We start from the raw sequence: 27,813 nt of genomic DNA, 5'->3' as shown, positions 1-27,813 counted from the left end.
TTACCTGCTTTTAAAAAGAAATTAAAATATATATACCAAAAATAACTCAAGATAGCCCTGAAAATAAAGTAGCCCTGAAAAGGACTTTTTGATTTGCTGGATACAAACAATCAAGACAAAGTCTAAGTAGCCCTGAAAAGGACTTTTTGATTTGCTAAATACAAACTAATTAAGATAAAGTCTTAATTTTAGATATTTGGGGTTTAAAATAGCTTAAACCTAAAAAAATCACATTTTGTTATACATCTCATGCTGACTTATGCTATAGTTTAAAACGCTAACAATATTTCTGCGACTAATGTCTGACTTTTTAGACTAGGTAAAATAGATGCCGGTTTTCGCGCTGAAAAGCTTGGCGGTTTTTTTTATAACAGTTTGGCGCCTAAAAAATTTTGTAACGGAATAATCGACATCATCACAAAACAGTTACCATTGTGACGCAACAGTTACTATTGTTCGACATTTCAGAGTGATGTTATAATTTCTACCATATATATAAGTAATGTATGTTAAACTTTTACTCTTAATCCTTCAAAGTATCTTTTCACTGCTTAAACCGAACTGTCAGACTATCTATTTTTATTTTTTATTTAGGTTGTTGCGCATTAATGAAAATAAATACAAAAATAAACAATAAATAATACATTAACGCGACGATAAAAAATAACAATATCAATTTCATGACTTAAAACATGCCTAATGCCAAAAGTATTAATGTTTATGTAAAGATTTAAAATCATTAGTAAATATTCGACAATGTTTACTTTAATAACTGGAAAGTGTATTTTACATAAAAGAAGATATCAAATAAAAACTCAAGTTAATAATGAATTAGCTCAAAATTTATCTGTTTATTGTATATTATCAATAAAATATGAAATAAAAGTATTATAGCACCACATATTTAAAAAATTACGCATTTTTTTGAAACCTTAATTTAAACTCATCAAACACACTTTTGTATTTTCATTGGTTTGGTGTTTTGGCAACCGATTGCAACCTATAGAAAGTAAAGTTTGTTATTTACAAAATTTAAACTTTTGTTTCAATAATACTGCAATGTTTAATTTGTGTAAATGTTAAGATGGTTTATGTATTTTTTTCTATTTGTGAAAGTCAAATTTTAAAATATATTTGTCTTTTTTTTAAATTGAAAAACAAATATTATTTCGATTTTTTTATATTTGCAACACAGCACTGCATAAGAATTGTTTGCAGAAAAATCTTAAAAACAAAGCATAGAAATATTTGTCATAAATTAGATCAACATCACCAAACAAATATTAAACCTGTATGATTTTCCAACACAAATATTGCAACATCTTTGCATGTTTAAGCCTCATCACCAAAACAAACAACTAGTTAGTATTTTAACATAGATTTTGTATTAACCTGTCATTTGTACTCTATAAGTTTAAAATAATTGTTAAAAATGAAATTTCAATTCTGTATTTTATTGGTTTTGCATTTATTAGGTAAGTCAAGTGTGTAATTTGCTTTTAATATGATGTTGAAACAGTATTATTAAATTTAATGTTTTTTTTTAAATTTATTGTTTTGTGAGAAAAGCTTGTTAGGTGATAAAATTTTATTTTATTTTGCAATTTAAATTTAACAATATTGTTTTAAATTTTGTTTTTTGTAGTAAATTTATAAGTGTTCGTGTATTGCTAAATTTATAACTTTATAGGCAATAAGCCCAGACTTTCTTTATCAAAAATAAATAAGTATACAAAAAATATTTTATGTATAAAACTGGTTGACAGGTTATTGTACAATGTTTTTGCGATAAAGAATATTTCAAAAAGGAGTTGCTTACATGTTTGAAAAATATTTAACTAAATGGATATTTCTCTAGAAACCAATATTTAAAATACTATTGTACTGAATTTTTCAGATAAAAGTTGGGGTAAGCTAGGGCTAATAAAAAAATCTTATTGTCGATAGGATGGTATTTTTGGGCTTGTTTGTTTCGGTCAAATGGTTTTTGGTTAAACAAAAGTAATCTATTATGAATTATTAATATTAAAAGTCAGATTAAATTACAGCAACTTAAATAAGTAATTTTATTTTACAGCAAAAAACAATGGTGCAACATTTTCGTGCGATTTTGATGTTGATCAATGTGGGTTCGTTCGCGATTATTCAGTTCCATTAGATTGGGAGAGGGAAAATGCTAGACAAGGGCTTAATACCGGACCTGATGCTGATCTTACTGGAAATGGTAAAAGTTTTTGTTTAAAAAATAATGAATAAAATCAGATTAAAAAAAAACAAATTCTGTTTAATCTACATGGGTTAATTTACTGGAATAAGATCAAAATTTCTAAGTAAAATCAAAATCTTTGTCTAATTTTTGTCAAATTTGCTTTAAATTAATTCTAGTAATTTTGATATTAATTTGTTTCTTTTTTGTACAGTTTGGTCTTACTTAATTATTTTTAATCTTATATTATAAATTTTTATTTTATTCCTTTAATTTAATAATTTTTTTTCGTTTATTTTTGTATATATATATCATTTGATTGCTTGTTATGGTAGCTGTGCAAAGTCACAGTAAATTGTGTTTTTGTTTCAAAAGATTATTTTAATATGATTGTTAGATCTTAATCTTGTATTGGTATTATTACTTGTATGACAATGCTTTGAGTCTTTGTTTAGGTATTGGCTCTATATTAGCATTTATTAATATTACATTTATAGTATTTAAACGTATACAAAAAACTGTGGTGCCTATGTAAATTATCACAGAGGTATAAAAGTAGTGAGTTGGGGCCATATTACTACATTTTAAATGCAGCCTTAAGGGAGAGAAACTGACTAATCAGGGGGGAGACTTAAGGAAGAGCAACTGCTAGAATGAATTCTTGCTGATGAAAAACACAGTTTTAAAATAAATTTAATATTGCAGGATATTTTTGGTTTATGGATGCTGATTTTTCAAGTAATGGTGATGTTGCCAGAAGTACAACACCAGAGTTACCAGGCGGTAACTGTTCAACTGTAAGCTTTTATTATTATATGTACGGAGAGGACATTGGAGGGATAAATGTTTACTTGACTCAAACTTCAGCTCCGTATTACTCTGATAATACAATTTGGAGTTTAAGTGGTAACCAGGATGCAGAATGGAAATTTACTGAATTTGAAATAAGTTTTCCAACCAATTTTACTGTAAGTTTCAAGTGTAACTTTGTTGGTTAAATATAATTTTGTTATTACACATGATGAGGTTATTTTTCGCTTATGCAGATAAAGTGTAGATGTGTAATTTATTTTTTGCTGTTTATTGTTATTTTAAAAGCATGTTAATGATAAGTTATAATGGATTTTAAGAGGACATTTTTGTTTACAATGTTTTTGTAGTTAACATTTGAAGGTGAAGCTAGGTTTGCTATCTCAATAGACAATAAAGGAGATTTAGGAATCGATAACGTTACTGTCAGTTTGGGAACTTGTGGTACCGTTATTCTTAGTTTTTGTTTTATCAAAACAGAAAACAAAATTTTTTTTTTGTTATTGACACTTATAGACTACTTAATATTTTTAAAAGTAAATAAATAATTGAGTATGATGACCAAACACTAATGAATAATATTTTATTAATTTTTTTTGTTTAAAAGTAACTTGTTTCTGTAAAAAATATTTCTTTTCACAGATTATCAACACTGTGACCCTCAAGCTAATTGGTGTCAAAATGGTGGATTTTGTTTCACTGACAACTCAACTTATATTTGTGAGTGCACTCCAGGCTGGCATGGACCTCACTGTGAGTTAGATGTAGATGAGTGTGCAAGCTCACCTTGCAATAATGGAAGTTGTATGCACGGACTTAACTCTTATCAGTGTTTCTGTTTTACTGGTTATCATGGAGTTAACTGTGAATTCAGTAAGTTTGAAATTTTTTTTGAATTTTTTTGGATTTTTAATTTGAGGTGACAGGGTTTATATAATTTTTTTGGGAAAGGGTATGTAGTTGTGACGTGTTTGAGCTCTCTGTTAACATTTCGCTTAAGGGTAAAGAGAGTGCTGTTGGTTTGCCTCTTGCATTTTTTTAGGTATAAGTCTGATGTCATTAAGGTGGTATACCACACTAAATTTATGTGTTGACTTTAATTTCTTTGCAGTATTGCACATTTTACTGTCATAACTTTTTTATTTATTGCAAAACTTTATTACATTTTTTTTTGGATTATTCGTAATAAAATGTTTGTTTTAAAAGTTTTTATTGCTTTATGACAGTGTGCCAATCAATTTTATTTGTTACAAGAAAATTTCGTGTAATAAAACCTTGTACTGTATTTATGTCAATATTTGTTGGGTATTTAAACAAACAATAAGTTTATAAAATGTTTGATTTATGATCTAAAACCACTACATTTTAATTATTTAGTTAATGGTTAATAGTAACACCAAATACCTGCTGGCATATTTAATTCTCAAATAAATATTGCTATTAAATTATGTGTTTACTATAAACTTTATAAATCCAACATTTTTTGGTAATTTTTTTTGGTGCCTTTTTTAAATTAATTTTTTTCTATGAAATTATTCTTGCAGTAAATCAATGCGTTAGTAATGACCTTGATAGATGTGGAGATGGAGGAATTTGTAATGCTTATGAGAATGATTTTAACTGCACTTGTCTAAGTGGATTCAGTGGTCAGTTTTGCGAAACTAATATTAATGACTGTCTTCCTGGCACCTGTGTAAATAACGGAGTTTGTTCAGACCTTGTGGATGATTTCAAATGTGATTGCCCAGCAGGTTAGTTGAATATTATGTATAAAAATTTTTTTACATACATAAAAAAGTATTTTTTGACAATTTTAAATGTAATCATTTTTTATTATTTAAAAAATAACAGGTGACATAATGTAGTGTTTAGAAAACTTGACTTTATAACATAAGGTTATTAGTTTAAAGCCCATTGTTTCTATGGTGCTACCTCTTGAGTAAAGCAATTAAATTAGTACAAATCTATGTGCCCCAAACCAATCAATAGATTAGTTGTCTGAAAAAATGGTCAATAATGTCAAAAACAACAAAGGTAAATCAAGGCTGGGCGGGGCAACAAATGTTACAAAAAATAAAATGAAAAAAGATTTTTCAAAAGTTTTGTAAAGATTTAATTTACTTGTTTCTTATTTCCAAAGCAATAAAGATTTTATGTTTAAGTAAGTTTATTATTTTTTAACCCAACCTTGGAGAAACAAATACGAGTATTTTTTTATTTAGAGTATGTTGGCAAGCAATGTGAGTTTGTAGTCGGGGGATGTGATTTTGATGATGGAAATGAAGTTTGTGGATATGTAGTTGACAAAACCGTTGATTTCTTATGGATGTTACAATCAGGGACAACCCCTAATTTTAATACTGGCCCAAATCAAGATCATACAACTGGAGAAGGTAATGAAACATTTTGAGTTTTGCTTTGTTATTTTTATTCCTTAATGATGCGCAATAGTAATTGCTTAAAATACTTTTTGTTTTAAGTTAGTGTACTTTTTGTTTTAAGTTGGTGTTTAACTTCGTATCTTATTATAATTTTTTAAATTTTAAATCAAGATGTTGCCCATTTTTTGTAATCTGTTCTCTTATATTAATATGCAAAATAAATAGGAGTTTGTTACATTTTAACTTTTTTCAAATATAAAAATAAAGAATTAATAAAGATAAACAGGTTTAAATTAAAAAATACAAATAGTATAGCCAAATTTTTTTTAATATTATGTTTTTTAACTTAACTTATTCAGCACAAAAACTTTTTATCCAGGTAACTACATGTTTGCTGATGCAATTTTCCGTATTAGAGGTGAGGTTGCTGTTATGTATTCACCAATGTTACCTGATACAGCCCAAAAAAGTTGCACAATTGTAACATTCTGGTAAGTTTTAAAATAAACAGGTTTTTTTAAAAAACAACTTTAAAGTTCTTCTTAATTTTAGGAGTTAAACATTTTTTTTGGTGTACTAAGTGTCATGTTTGTGCAGTTTACACATTATTCTAGATCATATCTCAACACTATAATTTGACTTTATTAAAATTATGATTATATTTGTTTTTGCACATTCTTTCATTTATTTTAAAATGTATTATTATGTCATATAGGTCTTTTTAGCTTTATAATAAAAAAAATGTTGTTTGTGGTGTGTGCATAAATTAAAGAAAAAAATATTATTTAAAGTTTTAACCACATTATGACAATTAAAATACAGCTTGTATAAAGGTAACCAGATTGACAACTAATGTTAAAAATGTTAAGTTAAATTTCAACAGTATTAGGCCCAGTTTTTTTTAAATTCAAGAACTCCTATTTGAACCATTTTTAAAGAAATCTTAATGATTAAATTATTTAGGTATTGGATGGAAGGTGATAGTTCAATTGGAACCTTGAGTCTTTACATCAGTACAACAGGGAATCACAACAGTGGTAGTATCCCAATGTGGTCTAAGAAAGGTCCACAAGGCACTGGCTGGCAACAAGCTCAAGTGAACATCAGTGCAGAAGATACATATTCAGTAAATAGGACATTTTTATTTATTGCATTTATTTATTTTTTTGATATTTATTTATGTTGATGTGGAAATGTTGGCTTCCCAATTTAACGCCTGTTCACATGGTGTACGCAATGTAATGTAATGTAAGATTTCACAACCATTTAAAATGAACACAGTCTTTCACACGTACGAAAGTTACAGAAGATTTCATAAAGTTTTGTAGCTAAAGTGAAATTTACGCAAGATTTCGTAAGCGGTATACTTTTATTAGATATTTTTTAGTAAAATTTTTAAAAAATCCCTAGAACTCACAAAGTTTCGTAACGAATGCATCGCAACGTTACCTTGTCGTGTGTACAGGCCTTTATACATGAAGTAACATCAATTGACCCCACCCAGTCTTAAGTTGTCTTTTACAATTTGAATTTTTGTAGATAATAATTTCAAGATAATTAAGCTGCTGATTAATTATTGGCTTAGCAGGAGTTTTTATCGTTTACAGCACCCTACTTAAGGGTGCCACAAAAAGAGAGTAGTAGGGATTGAACCCAGAACTTTATGTAATGAAGTCAAGTATTTTTATCACTGCACTACACTGCCGAACTTAGCTGGCCTTATTATTTTTAAAAATACTGGATTTGTTATGTTTCTTTTTGTTGATGAAAGAACATCTTCACAACCTAAATATAAAGTTACATATGTTACATTGTTCAGTCTTAAGTTGCATTTTCCAGTTTTGGATATTTTTGATCTTATTGCCAACAATTAACCTAATAATTGGTTTCGGGCTTTGCTAAAGGTTATATCTAAGAATTGCCTTATTAAAAGATGCTAGAACCTGGAAGCAAAAAGGATCAAACCAGAGCCCTTATGTCAAAAATTAAAGTGTTTTTTTTTCAACATGACATGCAGCCAGTTTAACTTAATAACGCAATCAACTTACTAATATACAAATTTTTAGTTGATCTTTGAAGTTACAGCTGTTACTACTATTATCTACAATGGAGATATAGCAGTTGATGACATCACTGTTTCCCCTGATTCTTGTAGTATGTAAATTGTTAATGTTAAAAGCCACACATTTTTTTAAACAAAATTTTTTACAATTTTTTTTCTGGTTTCTTAAATATTGGCATTAAGTTAATGTTTCTTAATTTTTTTTTGATGTTAAAAAGCTGTTTTCACAGCCTTACCACTGAGTATTATTAGATCGTTGTACCGGTGTTGTGATGGCAATTGATTAATATTTCCTAATAATTAATCTGCCAATTTATTTTTGGGCTCGCCACGAGTTTTGATTTTCTTATGTTGACTTACTCTATAGTACTACAACATAAAATTGGAAATCTAACCACCACTTTTATGCTGTAAGGTTGTGTGTTTATTTTTTTTTTCTTTAGAATATAATCATTGCAATGTTAACCCTTGCAAAAATGGTGGATTTTGTGTAGAGGATGAGGAGCAAAATTTTATTTGTGTTTGTACTGACCAGTGGACTGGGACCACTTGTACTGTTGGTAAAAAAATTAATATTTATTGTAAAATATTTTAAAGCATGTCGTACCATGGTAAAATTGCTGAACATTTTGGCTTTGTATAAAAGAAGGTTCAAAGTTTAATTTGCACTACTGGCATTTTGTTTGATCTTCAAATAAGCTGTTGAAAATGTTTACTTTTGATTGTTAAGCCCACAACTATTTTGCAAGTTATTAAACAACCACATTTATATAATAACTAAAATCATAAATTGGTATACCAAAAGTTGGTCTACATAATTAAACTTTTTTTAATTACAAAAAATGTCATTAAAAAAGGAAATCAATTTGTTATTAAATATAAACAAGTAGTTACACAACACATAAATACCTTTAATTTCAACATATTAGACATAGACCAATGTTTAAGTGACCCATGCCAAAACAATGGACAATGTGTTGATGGATATCAAAGTTTCACTTGTACTTGTGTAAATGGTTATCAGGGACGTTACTGTGAATATTATCCCGGTGGATGTGATTTCGAAGACTTACAAAATCCCTTGTGTTTATATGTTAATGATCCCACTGGTTAGTTTTTGTTATTTCTTTCTTATTTTATTACAAATTTGATAATTATTTAAAAATTTATGCTTATTTTTTGTGTTTATCTGTTTTAATGTTTTATATCTTGAAAAAAGAATTTTTCATAGCAAATAAAAATAACATAAACACCGAATAGTTTCAAATTTATTTAAATCACATAAATTATTATATTTAAGCTAAAAAGGTCAAACAAAACAAATGTTTTTTGCTTTTACAGCTGATTTTTCTTGGACTAGGTTAAATGGAAGCACGCCTACCTTTGGAACTGGTCCAACTTTTGACCACACAACTGGTACTGTAATGGGTTTCTATCTCTATTCTGAAGCCACCGACACTATTAAGGGTCAAAAAGCAAGAGTTAAATCTCCTCTTGTCCTAGGAAGTGGGGGTAGTTGCTCACAATTAAGTTTTTGGTAAGAATAGCAAACTTAACTTGTTCAAATCATTTTATCAAACAAAAAAAATAAGTTTTTTTATATATTTCCAATTTTTGCAGTTTTTTATTATAGCTTATAAACATTAGACAATGATAAAAGTTTTTTTTCTGTATAATTAATAAATATTTGCTATTTTTTATTGTTTGTAGTCAAAGCAGCCCTAAAGTCTAGTTAACAGTAAAAATGTTGCAGGTATCATATGTTCGGCAACTCAATTGGTCAACTGGCATTATATTTGGATTATGGAGAAATTTTGACAAACCCAGTTTGGAGTGATGAGAGGGGGGGAAGAAATCAATGGGTTAACGCTGTTCTAAACATAAGGTTTGTTTAAATTAATGGTTTAAAGAAGCAGACAAAAATATTATTACTTTAAAATTATTACCACACCTTTCAACTTTTTTTACATTGTGTTTTTATTAATAAATATTAATTTATTTTTTTACAAAAAAAAAAACATAGTAAAAAGTGTTGTTGTTTTATTGTTGCAATCTATGAAGTTTTGAGTGTTTTTATTTTTACAAAATGTTTATTCTCACGTGGTAAATCTAAATGCTTGCTGGTCATATTTAAACAATACTTTTGTAAATAAAATCTGTTAAACTACTGTTTGTGCTTTGTTTCAATATTTAACTCTAATAAAGTTTCAATATTTAACTCTAAAACTTCTACTAATGCATCACCTCGTGCTATAATTTACTTCAAAATCTTTATACATACACACTACACTCATTTATGGCAAGTTTTAAATCGTAAATTTTATTTTCTATTTTTGTCCCATAAATGTTATGCCCATTGTATAAACCTAGAAAAAAATTTAAAAATAAATAAAACTTTTAAGCATTCCACGGGACTATGCAATCGTATTTGAAGCAGTGATGGAAGCCCAATCTATTATAACAGTTGATAACCAGGGGGATATTGCTATCGATGATATAGTTGTTACACCTAATGTACAGTGTGGTAAGTTATTGATTGCTTTTTCATTTGGCAACACAATTTTAATATTTCTTACTTAAAAAAACTTAATAATGATTTTCCAAATATCAAGTATATTTTTTTACTGATTAACGGTGAACAAAGTATATTTATTTCTGCATTTTAAATTTTAAACTTAAGTGGTTTTAATTTAGATTATGACATTTGTTTTACACAACCTTGTTTAAATGGAGGAACTTGTGTAGCTGAAAGTGAAACTGATTACGGGTATGTAGATTATGGATTTTTGTGTGTCCTCATTTTTAAACTTAATTTGATCAACATAAAAATTTATATTGTTTCTTTGGGTATATTTTTTTTTGATAATCTTGTTAAATTATATTTGTTAATTTATATAATTTATAAACCGGCAGGATGGTGTAGTGGTAAGAACTCTTGCTACACCACACATGAGGTCGTGGGTTCAATCACCACTGATCTCATGCTGTAGCGCCCTTGAGTAAGGCGTTATAAATGGTATGAACTCCTGCTAAGCCAGCACTTAATCAGCAGCATAATTACCGGGCAATTATAGTCTCTATAATATCCTAAACTGCCACCGGCAACTCTAGACTGGGTCGGAGTAACTTATGTTACTCTATGTTTGGAGTTACTTATGTTACTCTATGTCGGAGTAACTTATGTTACTCCCACATCAAGGATAAAAATATATACAAAAAAAAAAACTTTGTTTTAAATTATTAAAATATAATATATCAGTCATGGCAATAAACTATGTTACAACAGCACACTCTTTTTAACAAAAAATAAAAAACTATTTCTTTAATGTAGCATTAAAAAATACTTTTTCAATAAAGCACACAAAACTGAATTTGCCAAAAACAAGCGAGAACAAAGTTTAATGGTTCAAAGGTTAATTAAAAGTTTTACCAGTTTGTGGCAAGCAAAATTAAATTAAGTGTTTGTTTGTACTTATATACTAAACAAACTTTATGCTTCAATGTGTTATATCTAGAAATTAGTTTGTTTCATAAATAGTGTTGGTATTTTATAGATAGAATATAAATGTTATTCAATACTTACCTAAGTTAAATTTTAAAACATAAGTTAAAATTTATATAAATAGATTTAATATTTTTTATAAACTTTGTTGAAAATGAAAGTATTGGCATAGACATATTGTCACTTAAAATTATATTTGTTTAGTTGCATTTGTACCCCAAATTGGAGTGGGGGGAATTGTGATCATTACAAGCAGTGTGACCCTAACCCCTGTAAAAATAATGGGGTTTGTGTAATTGGAGGAGATGGTAATTTTGAGTGCCTGTGTGATCCTCAGTGGTTAGGAAATACCTGTCAAATGTGTAAGTGTTTTACTTTAATTTGTGCTATATATTTTATTTGTACTTAATGTAAAAAAGCCCAACCAACATCCCAAACATAAAATATAATAAAAATATATGTTAACCACCTCTGCTGTGCTAAACTGTAAGGTAATGTGCATGATTAGGTTTTTATACCGGCGCCATGGTTTAGTGGGTAAAACACTTGGCTTTACTACATTAGGTCCTTTGTTTGACTCTTACTGTTTTATGCAACATAACCCTTAAGCAAGGCTTGTTATGGGTACAAACCCCTGCCAAGTCAAAAAAAAGTCGCAGATCAATTATCAAGTAAATTACTCAATAATGGCCAAAACTACCAGGGACAACCCGAGACTGGGTTGGGGTAACAAATAAAACTGCAATAATGGTAAAATATAACTCTAAAGGTGCTTTTACATCAAGTATAAATAAATTGAAAAAATGTCTTTATCTAGTCTAAGCCAGTTAAAAATCAATGTGACAAGATATTTTTTAGACAACTTTTGCGCATCAAACCCTTGTCTAAATGGAGCAACTTGTACATCTTCAACACAGTTTGAATGTGCTTGTCCCATTGGATATGAAGGGTTATATTGTGATGTAAACCCTGATGACTGTGCTGATAAACCTTGTAAAAATGGGGGTTCATGCACTGACGGACTTGATGATTTTACATGCGACTGTCTAGAGCCTTATTTTGGAAAAGATTGTACAAAACGTAAGCTGTAACTGATCATATAAATATAACGATATTTTTTATTGCTTTAAAGTTTAGGTGTTCAAAACTTAGTTGTTCTTAAAATTATTATTAAAAAAAAAAAAAAAATCATGTTTAGTTCCATCAAGTTGTGATCTTGAAACTGGTTTATGTGGGTGGGAAAATTACCCTAAAAGTGAGTTTTCATGGGATCGAAGGTCTGGGGCAGGATGGAATTACCCTTTAAGTGGACCCCGAACTGACCATACTTATCAAAATAGGGGTAAACATATAATTTAAGAAACTATTAAGATTTTAAATAAATATTAGGTTAATAATATATAGAAAATAATTTTAGCCCTATTTTAGTTGGACTAAGCTTTGTTAATTTTTTTTGTAATCCTTAAAAATTAAAATACAATACACATTTATAAAAAACTTAATAATTTAATTTATATTTTGGGTATTTTATTTATTCCCCATGTAAAAATTTGTTATCCTGATCTAGTCTATTAGGATTTTATGTTTTAAAATCTCATGAAAAAAATTAGTACATCACTGACAACAATTGCAAACTTGTATTATATATTTTAGATAAAGGATATTACACATACACGCCACTTTATAGACACAATCCAACCGATGGTCAAATTTACAGAATTCGATCTCCACTGATCAGTTTTGATCAATTTGGTCCAAACATCCACTTTGAGCTTTATTATCACATGTCAGGAAGTGGAATTGGTGTTTTCAGAATCTACATGGAAGGTCAATTTTTTGTTGTACTATATTGTTTCTTTTCTATGTGGAATGGTTTCAATTTTAATTAAAAATATTTTTTGTCTAAAAATTTATTTAAAACAACCAAAGCTAATAAAACCTCATATATGTTTTTACTGGTAAAAATTAAATATTTTAGAAAACGGATTGGAGACAAAAATATTTGAGCAAACAGGAGACCAACAGGATAATTGGTTATATTTCGGTTATGACATCGCAGTGAAAAATGACTGGAGAATTATTGTGGAACATGAAGTTGTCCAAACCCTTTTGTTGTTAGGAGATATAGCCATCGATGATATGAAATTCTCAGTTATTGGTTTGCAGAAATTTTTTTTTAATTTGTTTTAATTTAAATCTTTAATTATTTAAATTGTTCTGTAGAGCTTTTTTAACTAAACTATTGTTTAGAACCAGTGACTACCACTCCACCAACAACCATTCCAACCACTAAAATAACCACTCAACCACCAGCTACTACCAAAAAAACAACCACGGCACCAGTTACAGATAAAACAACTAAAACACCAGAAACAGATAAAACAACCAAAACACCAGAGACTGAGAAAACAACAAAAGCACCAGATAAAACAACCACAAAAACTACAACTACTTCAGTTTCAATTTTTACATCAAGTGGTAAAATTTTTAAACAAAATAATATCGGTTTAGATTTAAAAAAAATTCCAATTAGTATGCTAGGTTTAACTTAAGCCTTGATTAAATTTCCAATTATTCAGCGTTGTTAAACAAAAACAATAATATAAATTATGGTAAAGAAATAATTTAATTTAGTTGGAGCAGAACTGCCTTCTGCTGATGAAGAATTAAGTGGTGGGGCAATCGCAGGAATAGTGATTGGAATTTTGGTGAGTGTTGCTCTAATAGTTGGAATTGTTCTTAGATTGTCCTGGGTTCCGAATAATGATGCCGAAAGATTGCCCATGTCAACCGATTTCGGGATTACAACAAAACCCTCAAGTTCGAAACCAGGCTACAGTAATCCCAGCTATGAACTTTAATGCAGTTATCCAGTAGACGTCATGTAATTTTCTGACCTCAATACATTTTTTGATGTCATCCTTTACGATAATTATTAATATTATTTATGAAAAAAGCGTCATCTTTATAGCAACGTTATAAAACTTTCAGGTTAAATATCATTTTCAGCATTGGTGGATTTTTTTATTGTTGTTTTGAATCAAATGGGTTAATTTATTATGATTCACTATTATTGTTGTCATATTGTTCTAATAAATAATAGAAATTAAATAAAAAATAAATTTATATTAGATATTTTTATTATCGCAGTATGTAAGTTTTTTTATTTAAATTTTTAGTGCATTAATGAAAGTAACAAGAAAGAAATATACAATTTCATATTTGATATTTATGTGGTGGAAAAAAATAACAACCACATGTATTAAATTTTTAATATGATTTAAAATATAACATGGGCGTGGTGGTCACCAAACATGATAAAATATTACGATGTCTGCTTAACAACTTGCAGGTAAGATACAAATTTACGTTAAACGGATTGGTCTACGAATATTTTGCCAATCCTTGCCTTTAAAATTACTCTTTCGAAACTCCCCTCCTCCGAAGTCGGCGTCTGTGAAACAGGAAGGCGCAAAATCTGACGTCATAAAGTGCCCGCCTGTAAAATCGGCTTTTGTGTAATTCGATTCGCGAAAATTTGAGTTCAGAAATGCAGAACCCGAAAAATCACTTTCTTGAAATTCGGACCGCGCAAAATTGCTTCCGTTAAAATTGGACCCGCTAAAGTCCGAGCCTTGGAATCGGGACCTTCGCAACTGCACATTTTGAAAATAACTCCCCGCGAACTTAGCACTGGTGAAAGTCGATACTCTACCTATGACGTCATAGAAATTTGAACCGCGAAAGTCGGCGCCCGTGAAGTCACAAAGAATAAGATTTGTGTTAATGAAGTTTGAACCCCTGAAGTCTGCTCCTCTAAAGGTGCTTCTTCGCAAGTTAGTTCCGTTAAATGTCGATCCGCGCATTACTTTGAAGTTAAAATCTAAAAATATTAAACTTTGGTTTACCCAGTTTTGAGTTGACTTAAGCATTTTGGAATATGTGATAATTCACTTGCCGATTGGTTTATACTATAGTTTGGTAGATTGCCTAACATTTTATAGCACCTTACTCATAGGTGTTACAGAATAACAACAGTGGGGATCAAACCAAGGACTTCATCCAGTAAAGCTATGTGTTCGAACTAAAAAATAAATTAGTTCGAACTAAAAAATAAATTATAATAAAAAATTAGAATTTTAACATAAACCCGTTTTTTGATGTATTAACAGACACTGGGCTTAATAGATTGTAAAAACATATCTTACCTTCACTGTTCGCATTTAAAATAGAAATAATCAGACATAGCCATACATATAGCATTTTAAGTAAATAAACAATATTTAAAACCTCTTAGAAATAAAAAACTAATTTTGGGTAACCTAAAATTTTTCAGAACAATTTAAGACTATAGTTTGTAAATCTATGCTGCTTTAAATTTAACGTGCCCTTGGGCTAGATTAGAAATCGTATAAGTAAAAAACATTTAATTTTGAAAATTATTTTTAAAACTAAAAGTGCATATTTAAATTATGTAACAATAACAATCGATAATAAAAATTTACTATAGCATGTGTTGCAAAATATTACTGTATAGTTTTAAAACATAGATTTTTTACTATAAGACGCAGCACACTTTATTTCTTTGTTTACAAGTTTCGGTCTAATGATTTAGTCTGTGACGTCACAAGTAAATGTGGGCTTATTTTCTTTGAGTTACGAGACAACCAGCAAAAGGTGTTTTCGATTTTTTGTTGGCTCAGTAAATTTGACCTTTTTCGACGAAATTTAAGTTTTAAGCAAATTTAAGTTAGGGCGTTTTAAAAACCATTTATTATAACAAAATTAAATTAAAATTGAGATAGAAGTGTGTAATAAAAACGATAGCTAAAACTTGTAATTTATTTAGTAATATGTCACTAAAAATACTTTAGTTTTAGAAAGAATGTTAAGGTTAATTTTAGGTCAACTTGTAGTGTTTTACTGGCATATTTCTCTCTGTGTTGAAGCACACAAAGCGTATAAAGTATTACATTTTTTTTATAAACACAAGTGCGAATTCGTAGGCAAAGAAAGTATAATCAAATACAACAATATATTATATTTTTAAGGTTTTTAAGTGTACTAACTTTTAACCTAATCTTATATTTTAATGTTTGTAATTTTGCTAATTTGATTAAAATCTAAATTTTTGTTAGGCATACAAAGGTTGGCACCAAACCGTTAATTAACTAAGCTAAAATTTTTGTTAAAATTTAACTTTTAAGTTATCTTTAAAAATCGTTTTCGGACCTAACTTTAGTTAAATTGTGCTTCCGTTAAAATAAGTTCGTTGATTTAATTTTGTTACAAGTAAACCATGGTAATATAGAAATATATCGTTTTAATATGGTCGCATATATGACCCAAATAATTTGTAACGTAACCAGCTGTTAAAATGTCTTGTTTTGTTATTGTTTACTTTTGTAGATTTATAGTTAACACAATTATTTAGGCTGAATATTTTGACATAAAAAAGAGTATAGCTATGGCGGTAAGTAATAATCGACTACAATTTTTTTTTACTTTTAAAAAATGTTTATTATTAATTTCAAAAAAATATACGTTCTTTTTTTATCTTAAATATTTTATTTTAAGGCTGCTGCAGTACAGAAAAAGCAGAATGAAGATTTTTCGGAATACAATCAAGATTGCGAAAAACCTGGCTTCAGAGATTTCTCGAAGGTAAAATATGACTTTTTTAAAACAATTTTTTTTTTAAATTAAGTTGTCTTTTGATTCAAAAAACTTAATGCATTTTGATGAGTATTTGCTCATATGACAAAAAACCATTTAACCAAATGGACATTTTTTCGAAAACCTAAGTTTCGAAAACGACATTTACCAACATAAATTTAAAATTTTTTTAAAAATAAATGAGAATTTTTGAGAAAACGTTTGGGTTAGACGCTGTTAATAAAAAATGTGTCATTATAAGTAAAATGGCGATTTCCGGTATAAAGTCGTTTTTGAAAAAATTCTATGTGGTTTATTTATTGCAAACGTAATAGTTTTTCGTAATTTTTCTCAGATTTGACAAGCCTTTTTACATGGGCGTTTAAGCGAGCTCCGAGCTCGCTTCGGAATGCGCTTCTCTCCTATTTTTGCTGACTAAGCGAGAGAAGAGAATTTAGCTCGCTTAAAGCGCGCTCGGGGAACCCAGTCGTAATGGCTAGGTAAGCGACCACGAAGCGAGCTAAACTAAACGGTCGATTTGGAAGTTCGGCACTTCTAAGTCGTTTTTAATAAAATTTTATTACTTTAATGGCCTCCCTGTTGGGAAAGCTGGCAAAGTGTCAAAATATCGTAGAGTTTTGCAATGGTAGGCGGCAGACTGGCAGTCGCCTGCTGCTTATTCCTATTAGGCTATCTGTTTGCCTGTAAAGGACTTATTTTCTGTTTTAGTTAAGTGTAGGGTATGGCTGTAGATAATATTTTTGGATTAGAAAAAAAAACGAAAGCATAAATTTTATTAATTATAAACTAAGCAGCATAAGGCTCTAAATATATATACCAGCAGACCAGACAACTGTAGTATAATATATTATTTAACTGCACAGAATTTTTTAAATACTAAGACAAGTTTACAAACAGACAATACAGCAATATGGAAAGTAATAAAAAAAGAAAATCTCCTGCTCAGTGGAGCTTTGAAATGGTGGACAGCATGCTGGACATTATGATAGAAATGAATGTTTTGGAATTGATGGATGGTAGAGGAAAGAGGAATGACCAAATTTTTAAAGATGTTGCTGATGCATTAAAATTAAACTTTCTTTTTTTTTTTTTTTTTTTTTATAAGCAGCAGCAATAAGTAGCACCTTACATCTTCTCTTTTTACTACGTTTGAGAAACCTGTATTGCAACGCTAAACTATTTAAAAGTAAATCTTCAAAACAAGACATTCTCGAAATCTGTCAGACACTAAATAAAGCGAGCTCACAGAAGCCCATGTAAATACGTTACGAAACGCGCTCGTTACGCCTCGTTGATTCTTTCAAAAAATCGCTATAACGATTCGTGAAGCGAACTTAGAAGCGAGCTCGGAGCTCGCTTAAACGCCCATGTAAAAAGGCTTATAGATATAGATTTTTTAAGATTAACGTAGTGCGTATTTTTTGACGTATTTTTTCTATTTTGTAATCGTTTTTTTATTACGTCACAGGCAAACAAAAATTTCGATAGGGTTTATCAAACTTACATGAAAATGCACAGTCTCCAGGGTTTTGACTTCGTCCAAAAGAAGGTTTTTAAACGTTTACCTTATCTTAAGCTTGAATTTAAAAATATTTTTTTTATTTATGCGTGCGTAGTTATATCTAACGATTTTAAAGTTTTTTGCTTTATTTATTACAGAAAGAATATTGGTTAAAGTTTAATCATGGTAAACATACAATTATGGAAGTCGTTCACTTGTTGGATCAGTTAGTCGATGAGGCCGACCCAGATGTGAGTTTTTAATAAAAATTATACTTAAATCGCATGACTTGATTAACTTTTTTATTTTAAGGTTGACTTTCCAAACTCTTTTCATGCTTTCCAAACTGCAGAAGGTTTACGTGCCCAATACCCCGACCAAGGTAAAAAACCTAATTTGGGGTGGTTTGTTTTACATTTAAACACATTGTTTAATATATAACAGGATTTGTAGTATAGAGTTTTGTTATAAAGTTTTCCATTTAATTAACCATTTCTTTTGGCCGATAACGATAAGCATAAAAACGCCATTTTACAAATATCGAGACACTTTCTATTAACACCAACCCCCTTTTAATTTTTAAACAAATTGTTATGGAATTAGCACCTAAATTACACACATGTTTGTTTGTTTATTAACTTACCGTTTTATACGAAAAATTATTCAACTGTTATAAAAATACAGCAATGGAAATTAAAGTATGCTGTAACAAAGCACAAAATTGATGCTAAAATTACTTTAGATTGGCTTCATTTGTGTGGGTTGGTTCACGACCTGGGTAAAGTTATGGGTGTCTGGGGCGAGGAGCATTACTGCAATGGGGGCGACACCTACGTAGTTGGGGCTCAATTCGCAAAGTCGATCGTTTATAGGGAAACCACCTTTAACGAGAATCCCGATATTAACGATCCAAGATATAAGTAAGTTAAAAGAATGTTTTATTTATATTTTTTTGACACTTTTTTTACGTCCAAAACGTTAAGATTAAAAGTATGTATATGTCCTTATAGACAAAAAATTGCTGTTTGTAGCGGCGAACAAATCACGGACTTATTTTTGTTTTAACCATATTATAGATCGTATACGGCTTGCAATCAAATAGTTATTTATATATATATTTATGCATTTTCTTTGGATTTTTTATGATTTTTTTAATGTAGAAAGTAAGACCACAGGTCTATTGTATGTTTAAATTCATTTTACCTAAATTTTTAATATTAAGTACAAAATATGGAATTTACAAGCCCAACTGTGGATTGGATAATTTGCATTTGTCTTGGGGGCACGACGGTAGGCACTTATTAAATTTCGTTTTAATTTTTTTTTAATTGTTCTTATAAGAGATTTAACCAAGATTTATTTTATACAAATTTGTTTGGCTTAATTTTGTTCTATTTACTTTTCATCAATACTCGAGTCCCTGAAAAAAGTGTCGCAAGATTTCAACTTGAAAACTTTTATACTAAAAAAAATATAAACAACCCTTTTTAAGAGTACATGTACCAAGTGTTAAAGCACAACAATGCCACCCTACCCGAGATAGGAATGTATTGTATTAGATATCATTCATTTTATCCCTGGCATGCAGGAGGGGATTACGATTATTTATGTAATGATAAAGACCGAAAAATGATGGATTGGATCAAAAAGTTCAAGTAAGTTTTTAGGTTTAAAAACAATTAGTTGACGTTGGAAGGTATTGGCAAACATTACCGAGAACTATTTAATCAATTAGACATAATCTCTCAAACCAAAATTTTAAAAACATTATTTCACCAAAATAGGTAAAGTCAATTGAATTTTTCCAAAAAGGGCTGGAATAAAAAGCCGTTAATAAAAATATTTTATTGTTGGTAAAATGACTGTTTTTTAGATTTGGTGTTTAATTAAAAGTCAATTTTGTAAAATGGTCTTTGGTAATATGACAGTAGCCGAATGGAAGTTATTATTATTGATCTTATATTAATAAAGTTTAGGTTTATGAAAATGTTAAATCTTTAATTCTATTAAAATAATTTTTTTACTTTAAATTTTTACAAATACTGTGTTGTAATCAAAAGCTGTGCCTAAATAAATGCAATATTTTTTGAATTGTTTCGTCCACATAAAATTAAAATTTATTCAGTATAATGCTACAAGTCAAGTTAAGAACATTTGACTTTAAGGCAATGTTTGCCAAAGAAAAACATTTATTTATGATATTTTGAACTTTGCTTTTTCCTGATAAGATATTGTCTGTCATGTATGCGTGACTCTTAAACTTTCCTTAATGGCGTAATATTTGATCTTATGAAGATGTATTTAAACAATGGGGTCAGTAGGTAATACATTTATTATTTTGTTTATTGGAAATGTTTCGGCAACATGCTTAGGTTTACTTGTTTTTAGGTCGTCGAACGAACTTTTGTACTTTACGGTCTTACCTTATATCTTTTTTTAGATTACAGTTCTTACCAAATCCTTTTTTACTTTACGGTTTTGCCGATTCTCCTTTCACTTTACGGTCCTAAACTTTTGGAGGACCGTAAAGTTAATAAATGTTACATTTTTGGCTTACAAAGCAACAAACCGATATAATATTTAATTAAACTCTTTTTAGTGAGCATGATCTTTACACGAAGTCACCCAATTTGCCGGACATAGAAAGTTTGAAACCTTATTATCAATCACTCATTGATAAATACATGCCGGGAAAATTAAATTGGTAAAATAACTTTCAAAATAGCTTTGTATATTTGCTGCTGTGTAAATTAATCGTTGTGTTATCGGCAATTACAAACGCACTTTGTTTAATAATAATATATGCTTTAAATATTTTATGTTATTTATGGGTAAATGATAAACAATTTAATTATTTTATGTCATTTAACTGCTATACACTTATTTTATTTAGTTTTAATGTTATTTAAACCCAAGGTTAGCATTAACTTACTTTTTGGCCTGTTTTATTGCTTGTTCTACCCGGTTCTTCTATTTTATAAAAGGTATTTAATAATAATTAGATATCTCATTAGTTTATTAATTTTTATACTTCGATAATTTTGTTATGTACATGGGATGCAATTACGTTGTGAAAAGTTTTTTTTATTTGTGCTTTAATTTTAACAATGCGCTTAAATTATTTGTGCCAAAAAAATGATGTTAAATATGTAAAATATAATTTGTATAAACCACAATGTGAAGGTGTGTATTATACAATGAAAAATTTATTGAAATATCGGCCATGTAATAATTGAAAATCACCGGTATATACAAATATATTCGTCCGTCAGGTGAGGCTAAAGAGCTTCTTAGCATAAACATAGCTAAAATCAAAAAAATATTAATGAAAAATTATAAGTAAACTTTTCATTTTTTTATAGTAAAGATTTGTTTTAAATATTTTACTTTACTAGACGATTGCCCTTACAACGAAAGGCACCACAAATGGCAGTTTTTTTTATTTTAAAGTCCACACATTGGACCTACATACACATCATAAACGTTTGTTGATGTTGTCTACTATGCTTTATACGGGTCATGGCATCGGTCAACGAGACAAAAGGCTTTTGGTTTGAGCCGCTCCAATGCCACACTATCCGCCCTTAAGCCAGGCATTAACGAATAGCTCAAACACTTCTCAATAGCAAGTCTTATTCGATAAAATATACTTAAGGAGGTTAAAAAAAGGATAACTTATGTTCCGGTAGTGTAGTATACCGGTCATGCCAAAGGGTTTTGGGTTCAAGCCACACCAATTTCACACTATTAGCCCTGGCGTTAACGAATAGCTTAAATACGTCCTAATATCACACCCTTATCTGATTAAAAATATCAAAAATATAAACCCATTTCAAAATTCTATTTCCTTAAAAGGAATATAAAAAAAAACAGATTATGCTATATGAGATTTTTATTTATGTTAAGAATAAGTTTAAAATGTAAAAATACCTTCTGCTGGTTAGTGATGACATATTTAGCCGTGTGTTTCGCAATTCCGTTTCCGCCGGTGATTGGTCCAGTTGCATAGAACACGTGACGACATTCATTCAAAGACAAATCATCCTCGCTATTTCCCGTGTCACGTGGTCTGTTGAACTGCATGCAGGGGTATTAGTTAAGATAACTACGTATATGTATTAAAAACTATGAAGTTGTTTTGTATTATTTTTTAGACAATAAAATAAAAATTCCCTAAATAAAAATCTTTTAAACATTTTTTTTTAATTTTGTACGTACTATATTTTTTTGAATAAATGTTATATTTAATTAAGAAACATTTAATGAGCATTTCATTTTTTTGACAAAATTGTTTTCCTATCCTGCATTGTTATTTATTTTTATAAGATATTATTTTTTAATTATGTGTACCTCACGGTCATTTATAAAAAATGTGGGACATTAAATATAATAAAATGTGAGAACCACAAAAGAAATATAAACAATTCGCATTAATTATCGTAATTACAAATTATGCTTATTATTAGATATATAGTGATCACAAATTAGGTATAGATTAAGGGTATACATAAGGTCGAAATATATGTATTTTAAGAAGTCGTAGTAGCATGATCACATTTTTAAACCTTTTTGACAATGTGTGCCAAAATAAAATAAGGATAATAATTTTGTGTTATCAGAAATAAAAAAGTTTGGAGAAAAACATTCAACTTACTTGAACTCTTAAATAACCGTCCTCATAAGATCCAGCAATGTTACTCACGTTGTTAGTCTCATCCGCGTTTGGTAAAAAGTATCCTTCTGCCCACCTGTAAGTCATTCGATTTAGCTTTTAGTGCAAAAATATTTCTTTAAGTTAAATTAAAAAATCGAAAAAAAAAAGTTGTTACACAAAAATTAAAAAAATAAGGTACCTGTCGATAATAATGATTTCGTTAGCTCCATTTATTGTTATAGTATAAATATCCGTAGAGGGCATAAACCGATCATTACTAATACCGACAGCTGCGTAATCGTTTCGCTCTATTCGTGCCTAAATAATAACCCGCAAGGGTTCGCTAATGAGTCGCAAATAAAGTAAATCTTTAAATTATATGTTTACCAATACAGTAATGAAAATACATGTTTTATTACTTTAGTTTCAGTTTGATAAATTTTTTAATAAAATTGACTTTTATTACTTCTAAAATAAAAAAGTTTCCAACACGAACCTCGACAAGAATCAACACTGAATTGCTGCCAGAATCTATAATTGTCACCGAATATTCACAGTTGTCCACACATCCTTGCGGGGAACTATATGACGCACTTTCTACGCAACTTTGGGTGGGTCGAGGTCGACGCGTTCTTGAGGGTCGGGTGGTTGGCGGTCGAGTGGGGCTTGGTACTAAAAAAATGTTTCTCATTGAATTTTTTTTAATTGTCGTCATTTACCTAACAATGTGACGTCATTTACTCACGCGAAAAGTCGATGTTTAATCTTCCGTGTTGGTATCTTCCGTATCCATGGTACTTCAACTGATCGTGTTTGTAGAACCTGTGAAGTCACGAGTTTTTATTACACTATTTGCCATTAACTTGATAACACTTTTTTTATTGTTTTTTTTTATAAAAGGTGTATGATGTTATACAACAATCTTATTTTTTTTATTTTGAAATAAAATAAATAAATAAACGTTTTGATTGAACAAACAAACACCTGTGGTCTGAAGTCCTGCAACCATAATGAATATTTGCATTAATTTCTTGACCTTTAGCCCAAATAAAATGCATGCGCTCTCTTTCCACTGTGTGGTCGGAAAAATGAGTAGCTGCAACAAGAAAACTTTTTTATTAAAAGAAGACAAAATCTTAAAGAATTTAAAAGATCAAAAAACAGTTTTGTTGTTTTTATCTATATATATATTTTTTAAATAGGTATTAAATTTTATATTGCTTATTAAACTTAGAATGGTTTAAATTTGTCAAGTTATCGACCTTCTACCTTTAAATGTTACCTGTTACTTTCTTCCTAAACGCAATTGTTGTGATTCCGTTAACCTGCGTTCCCATAGCAGCGGTGATGTCATCAGTGCCTCCGTAGATGTAGTCGTCGTGAGGAGCGCTTCCCTCCCATGAAAACATATCATTAACTCGGTATAAGTCGTCTATAGACAAAAAACGAAACAAAATAAAAATAATTTTCAAATAATTAGGAAAAAATAAAATATTATTGTTATATAATTTTTAATAGATTTAAATTTTTGTTTTGTATTTTTATTGAATTTCTATAGGACTTAAATCCTACCTTTAACCGACCCAACAATAATATCCACACATCCCATCGGGTGATACCATTGCCCATCTCGGGAAGCTCCTCGTTTCTGGCGAGATAAATTCTCCTCACTTTTCGCCGATCTTCTCTTACGTTCTCGATACTCTGGCCAGTCATCGTAAAAAATCTCGTAGACCTGTTGCTGTACTAGACCGCCTTGGCCATCTGCCCAATCTAGAATGTCAAACCATTGCTCGAGGGTATATGGATATTTTCTTCGTCTAGATGCTGTTGTTGTTATAGGTGGTGGAGTGGTGGTGGTAACTCTTTGTGTGCCCATACCGCTTGGAGGAGGCGGAGGGGTAACACCACACCTCCTCTCGTTGTTACTTCCGATGTTATATTCAATTTGCGCTTCGGGGTCTTGATGGACTGTTCGCTGCAATAAACAAAAAAGAGATAAATCACAATTTTTAGGATTCTCTTTACAAATAAAAAAAACTTTTCTTTTTTATCAAAATCTTACATCAGTTCCATTTAAGTATGGAGCAATAATATCATAAATATCATCTCTTCTAAACTTCATCTTTTTATCAACTTTTGATGCATCTTCTAAATCGTGACAAGTACCTCGACCTGAGGGTCTCCACCCAACCCCAAGCCAACTCGAGGTTGGTGCGCGGACGACAATCTCAATTTCGTCCGCAAAAAACTTCCAGAAAACCCGGGCTTCGTCACCTCTACCATATAAGTTCATTCGCCCGTAACTAGAATCTTCGTCATAATCGCTCCTTATCTCTGTCAGCATTGACTCTGTGACGTTATAATTTGTTTGTTAGTGTAACATTTTTAATTACAAGGTAATAAAATGATGACTGTACGATATTAGTCGTACCAACGTTTTATCGAAATTATTCATGAACAACAAAATTTTGGAAAAACTGATGACTCACATTTTTGATAATACCATTTTTAATAATTATATTTTCTATTTATGTTTAAATATATCGTCAATATGATCTCAAACTGTACAACAGAAATATTAAAAATACGAAATTAACAAACCTTTATGACATTGTGAACCAAACCAACCAACTCTGCAGTAACAAACTTGTCTTGGATAATTAGCGTTTCTTGTATCAATACATTCACCGTTGTTTGAACAGTCACCATCGTTCCAACATTGATCTGAACATCAAGTTATTTATATTTACTATAACCTGTATTGTAATAAATTGTACTCATAACCTGCTTACGGTACATAAACCGTGGAATGTTTTATTTCAGTTTGAGAATCACAAAAGTACGAATTAATTACTTTTCTAAATAAATTTCAGATTTAAAAAAAATTTTTTTTGCAAATTATCATCGTTTTTTTTACCTTCATTCTGACACCTTAATCCACTGAACAACCTCCTGCAGGAACATTCTCCGGTTGTCTCGTCACACTCACCTTCATTCAAGCATTTACCCGGAAAACAGCCAACATCGCGTCCACCTCTAGAAGTAGGCTGTAATGACGTCATCGGCAAAATCGTGACGTCAGCGCAACTATAGAAAAAATAGGTTTGCGAGTATTCAGCTCCTTGCCTTTTAAGTCTCAGCGCACAATCGTCACAAGTCAGGTCACGTGGCAAAGAGACAGTAATCGATTGTAGTCTGTAATAAGAAATTTGTTAATAAATTATATTTAGTTTTAATAAAAGTGAATTGCAAGTCGAAAAATAAAATTAGCTTATTTGATTTCAGTAAAATAACTTTATAAATTTAAATTTGTAAAATATGTTAAAAAAAATTTTAGTATAATTGTAAAACAATATCTTACAACTACAGATGTTTGCAAATAATTGTTATTAAATATAATACTATGAAGCTTACGTGGTATCATTTTTAAACAAACTTGTTTGACCAGTTAATCTCGCCAAAACTTGCATATTATAAGGGTTTTGCTTGTTTTCTCGTATTAGTTCAATTTGAACTCCACCCTTTAGATATATAAGATTTATTTTACTTTTCTATATTATAAGGACAAAGTTATAATTGTAAATTTAATGCATGTTTTTTATTTTTAAGATATGGTTTGTGACGTCACTGACCTGATGCACGTAAGAAAGAAACCACGTGACCTCGATCGTACTTCCTTGGATAAACGTTGTTCGCGGTGCATCTAAAAAATAAATTAAAATAAAAAAAATGATTATCTTTTTTTTTATTTTAAATTAAAATACCCAAACATACAAAATTTATTTATGGCAAATCAAAATGTAACTTAGTACCTGATTCGGGTAAGTAGCCACAAGGACCCTTTCCCCTTCCGCGTACCAAATAGTCAGAGGGTAAATATCGGGCAGGTGGGAATGTTAAAGCCACGTGACCACTGCTTAAATTTAAATTTGTTAAAAAATATAACAACGAAGTTAAGTAAACAAAAATCATTTTGCATTAAACAATTTTTGTTCAAATACCAATTCTTGATAAAAATAAATAATGCTTTAGTCCTTTTGCTAGATAAAAATTGGTAGTATCACTGACACATTTTACCAAAACCCCTTTATTTTCTAGCAACCACCAAAACACTCATTTATTTTCTATTTTCGTTACCAAAACCCCATTATTTTCTAGCAAAATCTTATGCAAATGGCTAAAATTAATTTTAACTTGAGCATTTATTATGATGGAAATTTAAGATAAACTTGAGATTATGCCGAGGGCGCTAAACTTAACTTTTGGTAAAAACAAATTTGTTTTGTGGCCTGAAAAATAGCTATCTTTGCTTCCGAATTTTGATAATTTAATTTTTATTTTGTTTAAACTTTAGTTCTTATAGTTGAAATATAAATAAATAAGTCATTAAAACAATCTGATGTTAATATTTTAAAATTTTATAGAAATCTTATTAATACTTACACAAGAAATGTTTTTAAATTTAACTTAATGATATCTTTCCGACTGACTTAATTATATCATTTTTCACTTACACAGCAATTAAATTTACATGATAAATTACATAATACATAACAATTAGAAAATTAAATTTTAATTTGTTGAATAATTATTTAAAACTTGCCAGTTTTGGCTGGTTGTTTCGAAAATTCTATTGAAATTGTTATTTTTGTAAGTGTCACTTAGTCTTACTCGGTTTATAATTTAAAGAGCAAAATGTTTAACGTTTTTATTAATTAAAGTCAGTAGTTTACAGGTTCACATTTATAAATTTTTATTAGGACCAAATTTTTTTTTTTTGGCAGAAATGGTATATGAGTGTGACGCTTCCTTGTAGAACATTATGCTAATGACGTCACTCGTGGCAGGGCCGCTGGCGCGTAATTTTTTGTGTCGTGTTTTCTGATGTTACAAACTATCACGTTTTGGATTAAAATAAAAACTTTTTCCAAAAGTGGACTTTTCACCAATTACATTACTGTTTATTTTTTATATTTTTTACAATATCAACATTTCCTTGCGATTTGTATGTTCTCAAT

The 27,813-nt window shown here is 29.5% G+C and overlaps 3 protein-coding genes across 6 annotated transcripts; 2 read left to right on the top strand and 1 right to left on the bottom strand.

Moving 5' to 3' along the window:
- Positions 1-547: 547 nt before the first annotated feature.
- Positions 548-14,051, top strand: LOC145752158 (MAM and LDL-receptor class A domain-containing protein 1-like). Of its 3 annotated transcripts, none has more exons than XM_082568382.1 (23): positions 548-1,361; positions 2,078-2,224; positions 2,912-3,174; positions 3,367-3,460; positions 3,659-3,889; positions 4,561-4,767; positions 5,239-5,409; positions 5,777-5,888; positions 6,361-6,523; positions 7,464-7,551; positions 7,903-8,019; positions 8,389-8,568; positions 8,801-8,996; positions 9,213-9,344; positions 9,862-9,983; positions 10,154-10,226; positions 11,166-11,323; positions 11,820-12,041; positions 12,160-12,303; positions 12,615-12,788; positions 12,940-13,119; positions 13,212-13,439; positions 13,705-14,051. In XM_082568382.1, the coding sequence occupies exons 3-23, from the start codon at positions 2,926-2,928 to the stop codon at positions 13,836-13,838; spliced, it is 3,375 nt and encodes a 1,124-aa protein (XP_082424508.1). In that variant the 5' UTR covers positions 548-1,361; positions 2,078-2,224; positions 2,912-2,925; the 3' UTR covers positions 13,839-14,051. The 3 variants fall into 3 exon arrangements, with proteins under 3 accessions (XP_082424508.1, XP_082424506.1, XP_082424507.1); XM_082568380.1 differs by having other exon boundaries at positions 13,596-14,051; XM_082568381.1 differs by lacking the exon at positions 548-1,361 and having other exon boundaries at positions 1,772-2,224; positions 13,596-14,051.
- A 2,317-nt stretch (positions 14,052-16,368) lies between these two features.
- On the top strand, positions 16,369-21,306 carry LOC145751873 (inositol oxygenase-like). Of its 2 annotated transcripts, none has more exons than XM_082568001.1 (9): positions 16,369-16,434; positions 16,539-16,625; positions 18,106-18,186; positions 18,297-18,389; positions 18,451-18,520; positions 18,881-19,058; positions 19,361-19,428; positions 19,631-19,793; positions 20,738-21,306. In XM_082568001.1, the coding sequence occupies exons 1-9, from the start codon at positions 16,429-16,431 to the stop codon at positions 20,844-20,846; spliced, it is 855 nt and encodes a 284-aa protein (XP_082424127.1). In that variant the 5' UTR covers positions 16,369-16,428; the 3' UTR covers positions 20,847-21,306. The 2 variants fall into 2 exon arrangements, with proteins under 2 accessions (XP_082424127.1, XP_082424128.1); XM_082568002.1 differs by lacking the exon at positions 16,369-16,434 and adding an exon at positions 16,972-17,116 and having other exon boundaries at positions 16,574-16,625.
- Positions 21,155-26,798, bottom strand: LOC145751872 (uncharacterized). The gene is made up of 15 exons (XM_082568000.1): positions 26,608-26,798; positions 26,428-26,498; positions 26,210-26,316; positions 25,713-25,990; positions 25,397-25,519; positions 24,858-25,144; positions 24,365-24,770; positions 24,075-24,224; positions 23,777-23,888; positions 23,538-23,614; positions 23,289-23,464; positions 22,992-23,110; positions 22,793-22,886; positions 22,069-22,215; positions 21,155-21,443 (listed from the first exon to the last, which is right to left on the bottom strand). Exons 1-15 carry the CDS (start codon positions 26,765-26,767, stop codon positions 21,429-21,431), a joined length of 2,322 nt encoding a protein of 773 aa, XP_082424126.1. The 5' UTR covers positions 26,768-26,798; the 3' UTR covers positions 21,155-21,428.
- Positions 26,799-27,813: the final 1,015 nt, after the last annotated feature.

The sequence above is a fragment of the Corella eumyota genome, chromosome 5 (genome assembly GCF_963082875.1).
Source record: "Corella eumyota chromosome 5, kaCorEumy4.1, whole genome shotgun sequence".
NCBI lineage: Eukaryota > Metazoa > Chordata > Ascidiacea > Phlebobranchia > Corellidae > Corella > Corella eumyota.
This window is presented reverse-complemented; position numbering and strand designations above follow the sequence as displayed.